General features: G+C 30.5%; 1 protein-coding gene across 1 annotated transcript; it reads right to left on the bottom strand.

Moving 5' to 3' along the window:
- Positions 1-1,582: 1,582 nt before the first annotated feature.
- Positions 1,583-9,504, bottom strand: LOC142235325 (arylsulfatase J-like). Its single transcript, XM_075306580.1, has 7 exons — positions 9,388-9,504; positions 5,680-5,839; positions 5,395-5,618; positions 4,979-5,231; positions 2,494-2,651; positions 1,691-2,435; positions 1,583-1,629 (listed from the first exon to the last, which is right to left on the bottom strand). The coding sequence occupies exons 1-7, from the start codon at positions 9,502-9,504 to the stop codon at positions 1,583-1,585; spliced, it is 1,704 nt and encodes a 567-aa protein (XP_075162695.1).
- Positions 9,505-15,748: the final 6,244 nt, after the last annotated feature.

The raw sequence follows: 15,748 nt of genomic DNA, 5'->3' as shown, positions 1-15,748 counted from the left end.
CATATTTCTTAAAAAAGGACATATATGGTGAAAATTTCAGCCAGCCGAATCCTATGTACCATTATTGATTCTGAGCCAAAGAAGCAGAAAATTGAAGTGAGGATGCATTTATGGTACAGTTCTCCTTAAAATTTTATTTTGCGTACTTGATTTGAGGAAGCAAATTTGAATTTATTCAATTTTTAACCAATTTTTGTATGTTTGTTAGAGACCTAGATTAACACCACTTATCAATCAGATCGAATGAATTTTGATCCTCCAAGAGGCTCTGCTATCCAAATCTGAGGATCGGTTATATGGGGGCTATACATAATTATGGGCCGATATTGACCAATGGTTGTTACACTGAAAAAAATATTGTCCTGAGGTCAAAGATTTCATGTCTTTAAAATACGAATACAAATTTTACTTAGCATAGAAGACGCATTTCTCTAAAATAAAGTTATTTTCCTTGTCCAAAAGTCGATAAACTTTTCAATGAAGTTGTAATGTTCTTATAATTAAGTGATTTTACTTACAAATGGGTATCTTAACATGAAAGAAAAAATTTATAGGCTAAGGTCAACTTGACTTTAATAATTCAGAAAAATTCTTTAAATTTAATGAAATTGTCTTTAAATTTGTTGTCTTTTTGCATCTTGACTACAAAGCAAAAAATAGTTCAAATATTGGACATGTTTTTCAAAACTTAATTTTAAAGAAGTTTTTACTTCAAACATAGCATAATTTCTACTGGAGTCGAGTCTTAATTTGGAAAATAAAGTTGCCGTTAACTCGTTTTTAAAGGTCTTTGAAGAAAAAAAGCTGAGAAAGCGAAAAATTAAAATTTGCTTCCTAGAAGCAAGTACACAAAACCTAAATTTAAAAGAGAATTGTGTCTTAAAAGTATCCTTACTTGTATTCTCCGCTTCTTTGGCTCGGAATCAATACCAAATTTCTTAAAGTAAAGACAAAATCTTTGGAACCGAGTATGCTTTTTTTTCTGTGTAGTTGTCATACTTACACTATGTACCAAATTTCCACCGCATCGGATGATGTGTTTATATGTTTATATGGGGATTATACCTAAAAGTTGTCCGATACTTCAAGTCGTTATCTTGTTTCGTTCGGAAGGTAGACGAAAGGACGGACATCGCGAGATCGGCTCAGAATTTCTCCACGGCCCCGAATATATTTTTGGGGTCTGAGATCAATATTTCGATGTGTTACAAACGGAATGACAAAGTCAATATACCCCCAATCCTATGGTGGAGGGTATAAAAATTCGTTCAGACAAGGATCAAGAATTTATATTTGGATTATCCCCTCTCACATCCGAGGGTTTCAAAGGCTTCTCTAAGTGGTTTCACCGAAACGCCGTTTGGACTCATGAGCTAAACATCGGGTCACACTCAGTAGTATGAGAGAAGTTCACCGCGGTAGTATCACAATTGAATGAATATTGTAAGTTAGCCTGAAATAACGGGCTATACCAAACCTAAGAGATTTTTTCCCATTAATGAATAAAATTGAGGTAGAAATATTTATTAAATTCTTTGGTATTAGTTAAAAAATACAATTATCACAATTATACACTACACTTCTAAACAGATTGACATGGTATTGTCTTGGTGTTACACTGTAAAATATCTGAAAATGAATAACACAGAAAGTTAATGGTGTAATTAAAAAAAAATCCGAAAATACTTACATTCAATTGGTGCTTCATTTAAGAAGTTTGTCCAGAGACAATTATGTCTCTCGGGTGCATATTCAGGAAGTATTCGACCGGTTCGGGGTGGAACAGCCGATTTTCGAAATACTTCTACTTTCTGGCGCATTTTCTTCAAAACGTTGGCGTACATAGGATCCTTTGCTAAATTGTTTTGTTCGCAAGGATCGAGCCATATATTGAATAGACACTCTTCGCTAAGGGGTTCACATGATGAGCCCGATCGACTACATATAATACCAGACTGTTTACGCAATTCAATCATTTTCTCAATTGTAAGTAATTCATCATCGTATCGTTCTAAGATTATCGAAGTGGGAGTGGCTTTAATTGTTTGACCATAAACAATATCTCTTGGATCAATAACGTTGGGATTTCTTTGGGATAAGACATCATCATATTGGCCATCTGATGTAGTGCCTTGGATATATTTATATTGACCTCTCATATAGGAAGTCAAATTCCATATATCGTCTAGCATATGGACTATTTCTCGTTCCATATGCATTTGAGGCCATCGATTAGTTTCATCTGATTTCAAATCGGGCCAGATATTAATGCCATCTAATTTGTATTCCAATTTTATATTAGCCGCTGCTGCAAATGTGGGCAATAAATCACCCACATAAATTGGTTGCTCACTAATTGAAGCTTTATTTTTTATCAAGGGGCTCCATATAACTCCAGGCACCCGGGCAGCACCTTCCCATGGAGAGTTCTTTTGCTATGGAAATAAAATTTGTTCTAATTAACTTTTGTCATTTATTCATTGTTATACATACTCCTCTCAATGGCCAATTAGAGGCAGTGTTATTGAACATACCCCTTGTGGGGCCTCCATTATCACTATAGAATAATATTATTGAGTTTTCTAACATTTGAGCTTTGTCCAAAGATTCTATGACTTTTCCAATGCTTTCATCCAATTTCGAGACCATAGCTGAAAAGAAGATGGCATAAATGAATATTTGACTGTACATTTTTTAATTACATTTTATATGGGGAAATGACAAAATTTTCAATAGAAATAAAATTTTGACACAATTTTCTATAGAAATAAAATATTGACAAAAATTTCTATAGAAATAAAATATTGATAAAAATTTCTATAGAAATAAAATTTTGACACAGTTTCGTATAGAAATAAAATTTTCACAAAATTTTCTATGGAAATAAAATTTTGACAGAACTTTCTATAAAAATGTAATTTTGAAAAAGCTTTCTATAGAAATATAGTTTGGAAAAATTTTTCTATAGAAACAAAATTTGGAAACCATGTTCTATAGAAATAACATTTTGACAAAAAAGTCTACAGAAATAAAATTTTGATATAATTTTCCATAGAAATAAGATTTTGACAAAATTTTCTATAGAAATAAAATTTTGACAAAATTTTCTATAGAAATAAAATGTTGACAAAAACTTCTATAGAAATAAAATTTTGACAAAGTTTCGTTAGAAATAAAATTTTCACAAAATTTCCTATAGAAATATACTTTTGACAAAATTTTCTATGGAAATAAAATTTTGACAAAGTTTCGTATAGAAAAAAAAAATTCTCAAAATTTCCTATATAAATAATATTTTGAAAAAATTTTCTATGGAAATAAAATTTTGAAAAAATTTTCTACAGATATCAAATTTTGACAAAATTTTCCATTGAAATGAAATGTTGAAAAGGCTTTCTATAGAAATATATGTTTGCAAAATTTTTTCTATAGAAATAAAATTTGGAAACCATGTTCTATAAAAATAAAATTTTTACAAAATTTTCCATTGATATAAAGTTTTGATATAATTTTCCATAGAAACAAAATTTGACAAAATTTTCTATAGAAACTAAATTTTGACAAAATTTTCTATAGAAATAAAATTTTGACAAAATATTCTATAGATGTAAAATTTATACTAAATTTCCTACAGAAAAAAATTTACAAACTTTTCTATAGAAATAAAATTTTGACAAGGTTAGGTTAGGTTAGGTTAGGTGGCAGCCCGATGTATCAGGCTCACTTAGACTATTCAGTCCATTGTGATACCACATTGGTGAACTTCTCTCTTATCACTGAGTGCTGCCCGATTCCATGTTAAGCTCAATGACAAGGGACCTCCTTTTTATAGCCGAGTCCGAGCGGCGTTCCACTTTGCACTGAAACCACTTAGAGAAGCTTTGAAACCCTCAGAAATGTCACCAGCATTACTGAGGTGGGATAATCCACCGCTGAAAAACTTTTTGGTGTTCGGTCGAAGGAGGAATCGAACCCACGACCTTGTGTATGCAAGGCGGTCATGCTAACCATTGCACCACGGTGGCTCCCTATTTTGACAAAGTTTCGTTAGAAATAAAATTTTCACAAAATTTCCTTAGAAATAAACTTTTGACAAAATTTTCTATGGAAATAAAATTTTGACAAAGTTTCGTATAGAAACAAAAATTTACAAAATTTCCTATATAAATAATATTTTGACAAAATTTTCTATGGAAATAAAATTTTGACATTTTCTATAGAAATAAAACTTTGAAAAAAATTCCTACAGATATATAATTTTGACAAAATTTTCCATTGAAATGAAATTTTGAAAAGGCTTTCTATAGAAATATATGTTTGGAAAATTTTTTCTATAGAAATAAAATTTGGAAACCATGTTCTATAGAAATAAAATTTTGACAAAAATGTCCATAGAAATAAAATTTTGATATAATTTTCCATAGAAATAAAATTTTGACAAAATTTTCTATAGAAATAAAATTTTGTCAAAATTTTCTATAGAAATAAAATGTTGACGAAAACTTCTATAGAAATAAAATTTTGACAAAATTTCCTATAGAAATAAAATTTTGATAAAATTTTCTACAGAAATAAAATTTTGACAAAATTTTCTATAGAAATAAAATTTTGACAAAATTTCCTATAGAAACAAAATTTCGACAAATATTCTATAGAAGTAACATTTTGAAAAAAAAATCTAAAAATATAAAAAAAATCCGAACCTGGATCCTAATAGCTCTTGTTTGGCATTTAAAGTTCAAGCGTGCATGTCTCATTACAAATTCGTAACCATTATGTTTCCATATCACGAACGCTGGTTATTCTTTTTAAAACGCATGTTATCATTTGATCGTTCTCCGTTATGAACGGATTGTTTTCAAACGTGGCCGCTGTACTCTAATTTTTTTATGGGTGAAGTTAGAGGAATTTCAACAGGCGAACGGACGATCATCACTAGATCGACTCAAAATGTCACCCCGATCCCGATTAAACTTACCAGCATATATTCGTCTTTGTATATCGGGTATATAGGAAAATTTTTCAATTTCCTCAGGTGGAGCCTGCATAAGATCATCAAGATTTCCTGTATGTGGAGCAGAATGGGCTAACATTAGGAACAAGGGTTTAGAACCATTATTCTCCAAGATAATACGTTCTGCTTCATTCGTAAAAAGATCTGTAGCGTAGACATCATTTGGGGTACACAAAATATCAAGATTTCTATGGAAATCATAGCCAATTGAAGTATTCTGGAAAGCAAGAGAAAATCAAATAAACTAAAACAAAAAATATTGGGGTATGTTCCGATATTCGTTATCTCAATTTTTTTCTTTATAAGAACATTAAACTCTTGCTATATGCGATTCCGAATATCGGAAAATGGGAAATTATTTTTTTTCTTTTAGTTACCACACTTTGAGACCTCTTAAGATAGTAATCAATAAATCCACCCCAAAATCCATAGTGATAATCAAAACCATTATAGGTTGGTGTAAACTCTTTACGACCCATACCCAAATGCCATTTTCCTATTAAATTTGTTGAATAACCATGTGCTTGGAAAATCGTGGACATTGTTAGATGATTTTCCAAAAGTCCCCAAGGTTCATCATTATACAGGACAAAATGTTGACTACCTATAAATACAGAGTCGGCTGTTAGTATGCCCAAGTTCTGCAGAATAAAATGAAATCCTACCTATATGTATGGGATACATTCCAGTTAAAAGGGTTGATCTTGATGGGGAACACATTGAATGGGTATAGAAACGATTCAAAATTTTCCCATGATAGGCCAAGGCATCAATATTGGGTGTTAGAAATTCCCGTTGACCTCGAAAACTGACATCATCAGATCCCTGTATAAAATAAATGAAATAAATACAGAGGAATATTAATTATATCACAATAATCATTTATAATGTGACTATTACGGTTGTCACAGTTAGTAGAATTCGACCAAAAAATGGTAGATATTTTACTGTTCTTCCAATCTACGGTAGAATTCTTGAAATTTTGGTAGATTTTGCAAAATATTCCTTTCCAACTAAAATGTACTTTAATTTTTATAAAAAAATAAAATATTGAAAAAGTTCCCTATAGAAAAAAAAATTGAAAAAGTTTTCTATTAAAAAAAAATTTTGACAAAATTTTATAGAGTAATAAAATTTTGACAAAATTTTCTGGATAAATAAAATGTTGACAAAATTTTCTAGATAAATAAAATTTTGACAAAATTTTCAATAGAAATAATTTTTTTAAAAAATTATCTAGAGTAATAAAATTTTGGCAAAATTTTCTAGAGTAATACAATTTTAGCAAAATTTCCTAGAGAAATAAAATTTTCAAAAAATTTTCTGGAGAAATAAAATTTAGGCAAATTTTCTAGAGTAATAAAATTTTGGCAAAATTTTCTGTAGAAATAAATTTTTTTTACAAAATTTTCTATAAAAATAAAATTTTAACAACAAATTTAGGCAATCTTTTTGTAGAAATAAAATTTTTACAAAATTTTCTATAGAAATAAAATTTTAACAAAATTTTCTAGAGAAATAAAATTTTCAAAAAAATTTCTGGAGAAATAAAATTTAGGCAAAATTTTCTAGAGTAATAAAATTTTGGCAAAATTTTCTGTAGAAATAATATTTTTTACAAAATTTTCTAAGAAAAAAATTTTAACAAAAAAATGTTGGCAAAATTTTCTAGAGTAATGACATTTTCCTAGAGAAATAAAATTTTTAAAAAATTTTCTGGAGAAATAAAATTCATGCAAAATTTTCTAGAGTAATACAATTTTGACAAAATTTCCTAGAGAAATAAAATTTTTAAAAAATTTTCTGGAGAAATAAAATTTATGCAAAATTTTCTAGAGTAATAAAATTTTGGCAAAATTTTCTGTAGAAATAAAATGTTTACAAAATTTTCTATAGAAATAACATTTTAACAAAAAATTTAGGCAATCTTTTTGTAGAAATAAAATTTTTACAAAATTTTCTATAGAAATAAAATTTTAACAAAATTTTCTAGAGAAATAAAATTTTCAAAAAATATTCTGGGGAAATAAAATTTAGGCAAAATTTTCTAGAGTAATAAAATTTTAGCAAAATTTTCTGTAGAAATAAATTTTTTTACAAAATTTTCTATACAAATAAAATTTTAACAAAACAAATTTAGGCAAAATTTTCTAGAGTAATAACATTTTCCTAGAGAAATAAAATTTCTAAAAAAAATTTCTGGAGAAATAAAATTTATGCAAAATTTTCTAGAGTAATACAATTTTGGCAAAATTTACTGTAGAAATAAAATGTTTACAAAATTTTCTGGAGAAATAAAATTTATTCAACATTTTCTAGAGAAATAAAATTTTTAAAAAGTTTTCTGGAGAAATAAAATTTTTAAAAAGTTTTCTGGAGAAATAAAATTTAGGCAAACTTTTCTAGAGTAATAAAATTTTGGCAAAATTTTCTGTAGAAATAAAATTTTTTACAAAATTTTCTAGAGTAATAAAATTTTGACAAAATTTTCTGTAGAAATAAAATTTTTACAAAATTTTCTATAGAAATAAAATTTTAACAAAATTTCCTAGAGAAATAACATTTTTAAAAAATTTTGATAAAAAAAAAATAAAAACAAAAAAGAATAACATTTGGAAAACGTGTACCGAAAACGTTTGTCTTTTGTTAGATCTTTTTAATTTCTTCGAAAATTTCAAGCTTTTATGACCAAAAACAATTTTTGTTACAAAATTTTTATTTTTCGATCCAAAAACACAGTCCATTTTGTTAATATCAAGCATTGTTCGTTTTCTGACTTTACACATATAGAACAAATTATGAACGGCGTGTACATTTCAAAACGACCTGTTCATGAATGTGGATCAACACACAATTGGTGTCAAAACTAGAATAGACGGCGTCAGTCTGACAACGATAAAATAACACCCTGCGTTGTCTAAACAACCAGCGTTCATGATCTGAAAACGTAACGATTACGAATTTATTAGGAAAAAAATCAGCTACCGTGACTCGAACCTGGATTGTATGCTCCATACGTGTTAACAGTCACATTGGCATATTGAACCACCGACCGAATTGCCATAAGAACGTATAACGAATATTTAAAGATTTTTCATGGCCAAACAAAAACTAATGCCGTTGAAATCGTGAACGCCCGAGGTCGAAGCCGTGAACATTCCGTTGCGATTTTTTGTGAACGCTTCACATTCATTTTGTTACCGTCCGTTCACGATTTTCGAGCGTAGTTTTTTCTATTAGTTTAAGTATTTAATATATCACAATGGACTGAATAGTCTAAGTGAGCCTGAATCTTAATCGGGCTGCCACTTTAACCTAACCTAAGTCTTTAATAAGACACATTTTGAAGTTTCATAGTAAAAATGTATATAATACCATACATCTTTTCGGAATCTTCCGAACATTTTTGGAATATATGTGAAAATATATGTAAAAATAAACTTTTTGATATTCGGTCGAAGCAGGGATTGAACCCTCGACTTTTGTACGCAAGGCGAGCATGCTAACCATTGTTCCAGGGTGGTCAACTAAATGTATGTTTCTGTTAAATAAAGTTTCTTTACATCGGCTCGTTGGCGCCCAAAACTACGCTATATAAATATAACTGATTGACTGTTTGCGTTGCGTGTGCGTTGATGGCTATAGCGATAGTTGTCTGTTGATGACAACAACAGCTACGTAGCCCAGTGGATAGTGTGTTAGCTTAAAAACTACATGGTCCGCGGTTCGATTCTCCGTCCATGCGAATGGTAAAATTTAAAACATTTAAAAAATCGAATAATTTCTTCTACTTTGTTTGTATTACCGAAAAAGGTGCTAATACCGCTAAAAAACCTCGTGGAAATGAGACAAATGTGAGATGCAATTAGCCAGAAAATAATTTTAGTTCTTTTTTTATGAAACAATATTTGTTTGTCTTAAATTTCGTTTGAGAGGGAAGAATTATTTTTTCCGTGTATTATCCTCGGCCATAAGATAACGAATTACTTGACGATATCAATAAGTTTATATCACATTAAAATATTGGCCTAGAACCTCATACATACAAAGAAACAAAACTTTACTCCGGAATTAAATTTTAAACAAATAAAAAAATTTCGTTTCTCACTTCAAATGTTTTTCAAAGTCTTCAAATTGTGAGTCCGTTCGGCCGTATATTAGTTTGTTTTTTTCCTAATGAATGCAAAAATTTTTAATTTTTTTTCTATTTAAAGATCACATTGTTTGAGCACACACAAGCCGACGTAAAGAAACTTTATTGAAATAAAACAATGCACTTTAGTCGATCCCTTGCTTACAAACGAAGTGCCGTACCCACAAAAAATACCATACAGCAAATAAAATCCATATATGAATATCTTGTGTTCACCTACCATGTCATCAGCTAAAATTATTATAATATTCGGTTGATTTAGTTTAGCCTCTATTTGCCAAAAAACTACAAAACCGGACAATGAAAGGATTATTTGCTGTAATTCTTTTCTTCTCATCGTTACTCAATACACAAGACCGTGCCTTTCACTGGTACTTTTGAAAATAAAAATTTTGAAAAATTTTGATATATAATACGACTACAAAAAAAATCCCTTTTGGAAATAACATCAAATCTGTAAAAATATTCTGTGATTTTTTTGTTTCAATAAATTTTTGTTTATGGGTTATTGTTTTTGGTTCATTGAATTTTATTTTAAAGCTGATAAATGCTTTAATTCGACAACATTTGTCACTTCAGAATGTTTTTTTGGCCAGTGATGTATTGCGTCAGACAAAAATTTATTTCATTGACCCTGATTCACAAAAACTGGACATAGAATGCATTTTAGTCAATGATTTTTTTTTCGAATGGATATAGGCGGAGTTATACAGTTTAAGTTAGTTAAAAATTGCAAATAAGTAAGAACGGTGTAAAATTCGGTGTATTTTCTCCAGCAAAACCTTGTATTAGCTGCCATAAGTACATCCAGTTGAGTGTTTCTAAAAAATGGCACATATTATAAAAGGAGAAACCGTAATAAAAACGTGGTTTAAGTAGCACTATTTCTCATAGGTAAAATACTAATTAGATTTGTAACAGTCTTATACCTTCCACCACAGGATGGAGTATACACTAACTTTGTCATTCCAATTGCCTCAAATCAAAAAATTTGTCTCAGACCCCAAAAAGTATATATTTTCTACGTCGTGGAGGAATTCTGAGTCGATTTAGTTATGTCCGTCCGTTGAAACAAAACTAATTTTCGAACGAAACAAGCTATCGACTTGATATGGCACAAGTACCCAGCAAAAAAATGGTCGCCAAAAAATGTAGGGAAAATGTTTTTTTTTTTTTGATCCGGAAGTGGTGCAAAATTGGCGCAGAAGCAATGAATTATACATGGGTTTGTCACCATTTCAACAGCAGTTGCGCTGAATTTGCATCACTTTTTAAGGTGTGATTCGAATTCAGTGTTTTGGATGTGAATTAAAAGCAACTATGTTATATGTGGCCGTAAGTTCGGCCAGGCCGAATCTTATGTACCCTCCACCATGAATTGCGTAGAAACTTCTACTAAAGACGGTCATCCACAATTAAATTACTTGGGTTGCGGCCGATGGCAAAGTATCTTAAAACATCTTAACATCATCTTCTAAATTGTGAGTTAGTCCATGCGGGATATATATTAGGCAAAACAAAGGCCGAATAAATACGTATATATTCAGTTCTTGACCGATATATATAGGGAAGAAATAATTACGAACCGATATGAACATTTGTCCGGTAATTATAAAGTCAGAATTGAAATGGGACCGCTTTATGTGGGGGCTATATACAATTATGAACACGATTCTACCAAAAATGGTAGATTTTTTACTGTTTGCTAGATTGCTAGAATTCTTGATGTTTTAAAAGATTTTGCAATATATTCCTCTCCAACTAAGAGGTGCTTCATAAATTTTCTATAGAAATAAAACTTTGACAAAATTTTCTACAGAAACATAATTCTGAAAAAATTTTCTATAGAAATAAAATTTTGACAAAATTTTCTATAGAAATAAAATTTTGACAAAATTTTCTATAGAAATAAAATTTTCACAAAATTTTCTATAGAAATAAAATTTTCACAAAATTTTCTATGGAAATAAAACTTTGACAAAATTTTCTATAGAAATAAAATTTTGACAAAATTTTCTATAGAAATAAAATTTTCACAAAATTTTCTATGGCAATAAAACTTTGACAAAATTTTCTACAGAAATAAAATTTTGACAAAATTTTCTATAGAAATAAAATTTTCACAAAATTTTCTATGGCACTAACATTTTGACAAAATTTTCTATAGAAATAAAATTTTTGACAAAATTTTCTATAGAAATAAAATTTTGACAAAATTTTCTATAGAAATAAAATTTTGACAAAATTTTCTATAGAAATAAAATTTTGACAAAATTTTCTATAGAAATAAATTTTTGACAAAATTTTCTATAGAAATAAAATTTTGACAAAATTTTCTATAGAAATAAAATGTTGACAAAATTTTCTATAGAAATAAAATGTTGACAAAATTTTCTATAGAAATAAAATTTTGACAAAATTTTCTATAGAAATAAAATTTTGACAAAATTTTATATAGAAATAAAATTTTGACAAAATTTTCTATAGAAGTAAAATTTTGACAAAATTTTCTATAGAAGTAAAATTTTGACAAAATTTTCTATAGAAATAAAATTTTTTCTATAGAAATAAAATTTTTGTCAAAATTTTCTATAGAAATAAAATTTTTGTCAAAATTTTCTAAAGAAATAAAATTTTGACAAAATTTTCTATAGAAGTAAAATTTTGACAAAATTTTCTATAGAAATAAAATTTTGACAAAATTTTCTATAGAAATAAAATTTTTGACAAAATTTTCTATAGAAATAAAATTTTGACAAAATTTTCTATGCCAATAAAATTTTGGTAGATTATTTTTGCCTCGAGTGGCAATCGTTATTATGAACCGTAAAGGGCAATGTTATCGGCCATATACTAGCGCAATGTACCAAATTTCAACCGGATCGGATGAGTTTTGCTCCTTCAAGAGGCTCCGGAGGTCAAATCTGGGGATCGGTTTATAAGAGGGCTATATATAATTATGGACCGACGTGGACCAATTTTTGTCTAGTTGTTAGAGACCCCATATTTACACCATGTAACAAATTTCAGCCGGATCGGATGAAATTTGCTTCTCTTAGAGACCCGCAACCCAAATCTGGGGATCGGTTTATATGGGGGCTACATATAATTATGGACCGATATGGACCAATTTGTGCACGGTTGTTAGAGACCACATGTTTACACCATGTAACAAATTTCAGCCGGATCGGATGAATTTTGCTCCTTCAAGAGGCTCCGGAGGTCAAATCTGGGGATCGGTTTATATGGGGGCTATATATAATTATGGACCGACGTGGACCAATTTTTGTGTAGTTGTTAGAGACCACATATTTACACCATGTAACAAATTTCAGCCGGATCGGATGAAATTTGCTTCTCTTAGAGGCTCCGCAACCCAAATCTGGGAATCGGTTTATATGGGGGCTACATATAATTATGGACCGATATGGACCAATTTGTGCACGGTTGTTAGAGACCATATACTAACACCATGTACCAAATTTCAGCCGGATCGGATGAAATTTGCTTCTCTTAGAGGCTCTGCAAACCAAATCTGTGGATCGGTTTGTATGGGGGATATATATAATTATGGACTGATATGGACCAATTTTTGCATGGTTGTTAGAAATCATATATTAACACCATATACCATATGTCAACCGGATCGGATGAATTGTGCTCCTCCAAGAGTCTCCGCAAGCAAAATCTGAGCGTCGGTTTATATGGGGGCTATACGTAAAAGTGGTCCGATATGGCCCATTTGCAATACCATTCGTCCTACGTCAATAACAACTACTTGTGCCAAGTTTCAAGTCCATAGCTTGTTTCGTTCGGATTTTGGAGTGATTTCAACAGACGGACGGACGGACACGCTTAGATCGACTCAGAAAATATATACTTTATGGTTAGATCGACTCAGACTACATATCGTTGGCAGAAATGCAAAAGAACGTAACTACAATTTTCATTTTTTACAGGAGAAGGTAAAAACGTTTTTACTTGCCGTCTCTTTATTCTCACTAACTGCAATAATTTTTATACCCACCACCATAGAATGGTGACGGGGGTATAATAAGTTTGTCATTCCGTTTGTAACACATCGAAATATCGATTTCCGACTATATAAAGTATATATATTCTTGATCAGGGAGAAATTCTAAGACGATATAACGATGTCCGTCTGTCTGTCTGTCTGTCTGTTGTAATCACGCTACAGTCTTCAATAATGAAGCAATCGTGCTGAAATTTTGCACAAACTCGTCTTTTGACTGCAGGCGGGTCAAGTTCGAAGATGGGCTATATCGGTCCAGGTTTTGATATAGTCCCCATCATTAGCGTAGCTAGGCAATTTTCCTAGGGGGGGCTATAGGCCCCCTAGCTAAAAATTTATAGACTGAACTTATAGGTTCAATTATTGTTTTATTTCATAAATTTGACTAAACAATTAAACATCAAAATAACTCGACAATTAATTTATAATAAAGCAACTAAAAGTAGTTCCTCAATTTTCCCAGCAAAAAAATTGTGAGTTGTTCTAAAGGCACAACTTTAAAAGCACTTCCAAAAATGTCCTCAATTATTTTAACTACACAGGAAGTTTTTTACTTCATTTTTTTATATTTTAATGTGTAATTTTTTGTTTTCTATTTTTTTTAAATAGTTTACAAAAAGAGTAAGAATAAATAAATTGGTACAAATTTTGCAAAATTGCAAAATTTGCCATAAAACTGCTTAATCCATTATAGAAAAATCGATACTTTTGGAAATTATTCGAAGAAAAACGTTTCAAACAAGCGTCAGAATGCATTAAAAATCATAAAAACAATAAAAAAATTATTTATTTGGGAAAATATCACAAAATTATTAAATTCACATTCAAAACACTGAATTCGGATCTCACCTTAAGAAGTGATGCAAATTCATTGCAACGGCTGTTGAAATGGTGGACATTTGTCATATGACAAGCTCATATTACATTCATTGCTTCTCCGCCAATTTTGCACCACTTCTACACCCAAAAAGAACATTTCACTACTTTTTTGGCGACGCTTTTTCGCAGCATTATTAAGATATTAATTTATGAAAGAATAGTTTTAATATCAATTACTATTTTTTTAATTAAATTGACTAAACTAAATCAATCAAAAGATCAACCACAGCTTTATTTCAGAAATATCTGACTTCAAACATTGCCATCGGCAACTGCTACCATAACCCAAGTAATTCGATTGTTCATGAAAGTCTTTAGCGGAACTTTGTGCGATTGTATATACTTGTTTAGTTGTTAAAAAAAATTTAGAAAAACTATTGACATTTATTGAAAAATGGAAAATCATAAATAGAGTTTCAAATTCTGGGGGGGGGCTAAAATTTTTCTGGGGGGTCCAAGCCCCCTCCCCAGAGACCTTCCTACGCTTATGGTCCCCATATAAACCGACCTCCCGATTTGGGGTCTTGGGCTTATAGAAATCGTAGTTTTTATCCAATTTGCCTGAAATTTGAAATCTAGAGGTATTTTATGACCATAAAGAGGTGTGCCAAAAATGGTGAGTATCGGTCCATGTTTTGGTATAGCCCCCATATAGACCGATCTCCCGATTTTACTTCTTGGGCTTATAGAAACCGCAGTTTTTATTCAATTTACCTGAAATTGGAAATCTAGAGGTATTGAGGACCACAAAGACGCCCCATATAGACCGATCTCCCGATTTTACTTCTTGGGCTTATAGAAACCGTAGTTTTTATCCAATTTGTCTGAAATTGGAAATCTAGAGGTATTTTTGGACCATAAAGAGATGTGCCGAAAATTGTGAGTATTCGTCCATATTTTGGTATAGCCCCCATATAGACCGATCTCCCGATTTAACTCCTTGGGTTTCTAGAACACGTAGTTTTTATCTGATTTGCCTGAAATTGTAAATATTCTGGTATTTTAGGCTCACAAAAACGTGTATCGGATTAAGTTTTTATCGGTCCATTTGGTAATGGCTCCATATAGACCGAATTAACTTCAAGACGTTATTTTATAATTTTCTTGCACACTTACAAGAGATGTTAATGATTCCTCTAAAACTCAAACAAAAATGGTTCTTATAAATCCAGAATCTGATATAGTCCTCACAGGTGAAAATTTATCTTCGGGAAGTGTCCTCAAGTCCTCAAGCCCTCCTGAAATTTCAAAGGAAACCCTAATATTTGGTTCATGGTGGGGGGTATTTAAGATTCGGCCCGGCCGAACTTACTGCTGTATATGCTTGTTCTTAATAAAATCTTTATTTTTGATCGTAGCAACCTAAAAGATTGTGAGACAATGGCTGTTGATAAAACACGCCAATTGCAGTCAAAAAACCATTTTTCGAATTTTTGTTAGTTATGTGCTTTTGCATTTCTGCCAACGATATACTTTATGGGGTCTTAGAGCAATATTTCGATGTGTTACAAACGGAATGACAAAGTTATTTCGTTTTTTTATACCCTATGGTGGAGGGTATAAAAACTCGGTGTTCGGTCGGAGCAGCGATTGAACTCTCGAGCCTGTGCATGCAAGGCAGACATGCTAACCACTGCTCCACGTGGCCATCAAATGTATGTTTCTGTTA

Source organism: Haematobia irritans, chromosome 4, assembly GCF_050003625.1.
Source record: "Haematobia irritans isolate KBUSLIRL chromosome 4, ASM5000362v1, whole genome shotgun sequence".
Taxonomy (NCBI): Eukaryota; Metazoa; Arthropoda; class Insecta; order Diptera; family Muscidae; genus Haematobia; species Haematobia irritans.
Note: the sequence above shows the minus strand (reverse complement) of the source record. Positions and strands in the feature narration are given on the sequence as shown.

Excerpts from the sequence above, each read along its gene's own strand:
- LOC142235325 (XM_075306580.1), bottom strand. The coding sequence starts at position 9,504 with ATGAGAAGAAAAGAATTACAGCAAATAATCCTTTCATTGTCCGGTTTT. Across the intron at positions 2,652-4,978 it reads ACAAAGACGAATATATGCTG|CTATGGTCTCGAAATTGGAT; the intron begins GTAAGTTTAATC and ends TCTTCTTTTCAG. Across the intron at positions 1,630-1,690 it reads AAATGAAGCACCAATTGAAT|ATATTTTACAGTGTAACACC; the intron begins GTAAGTATTTTC and ends ATTCATTTTCAG.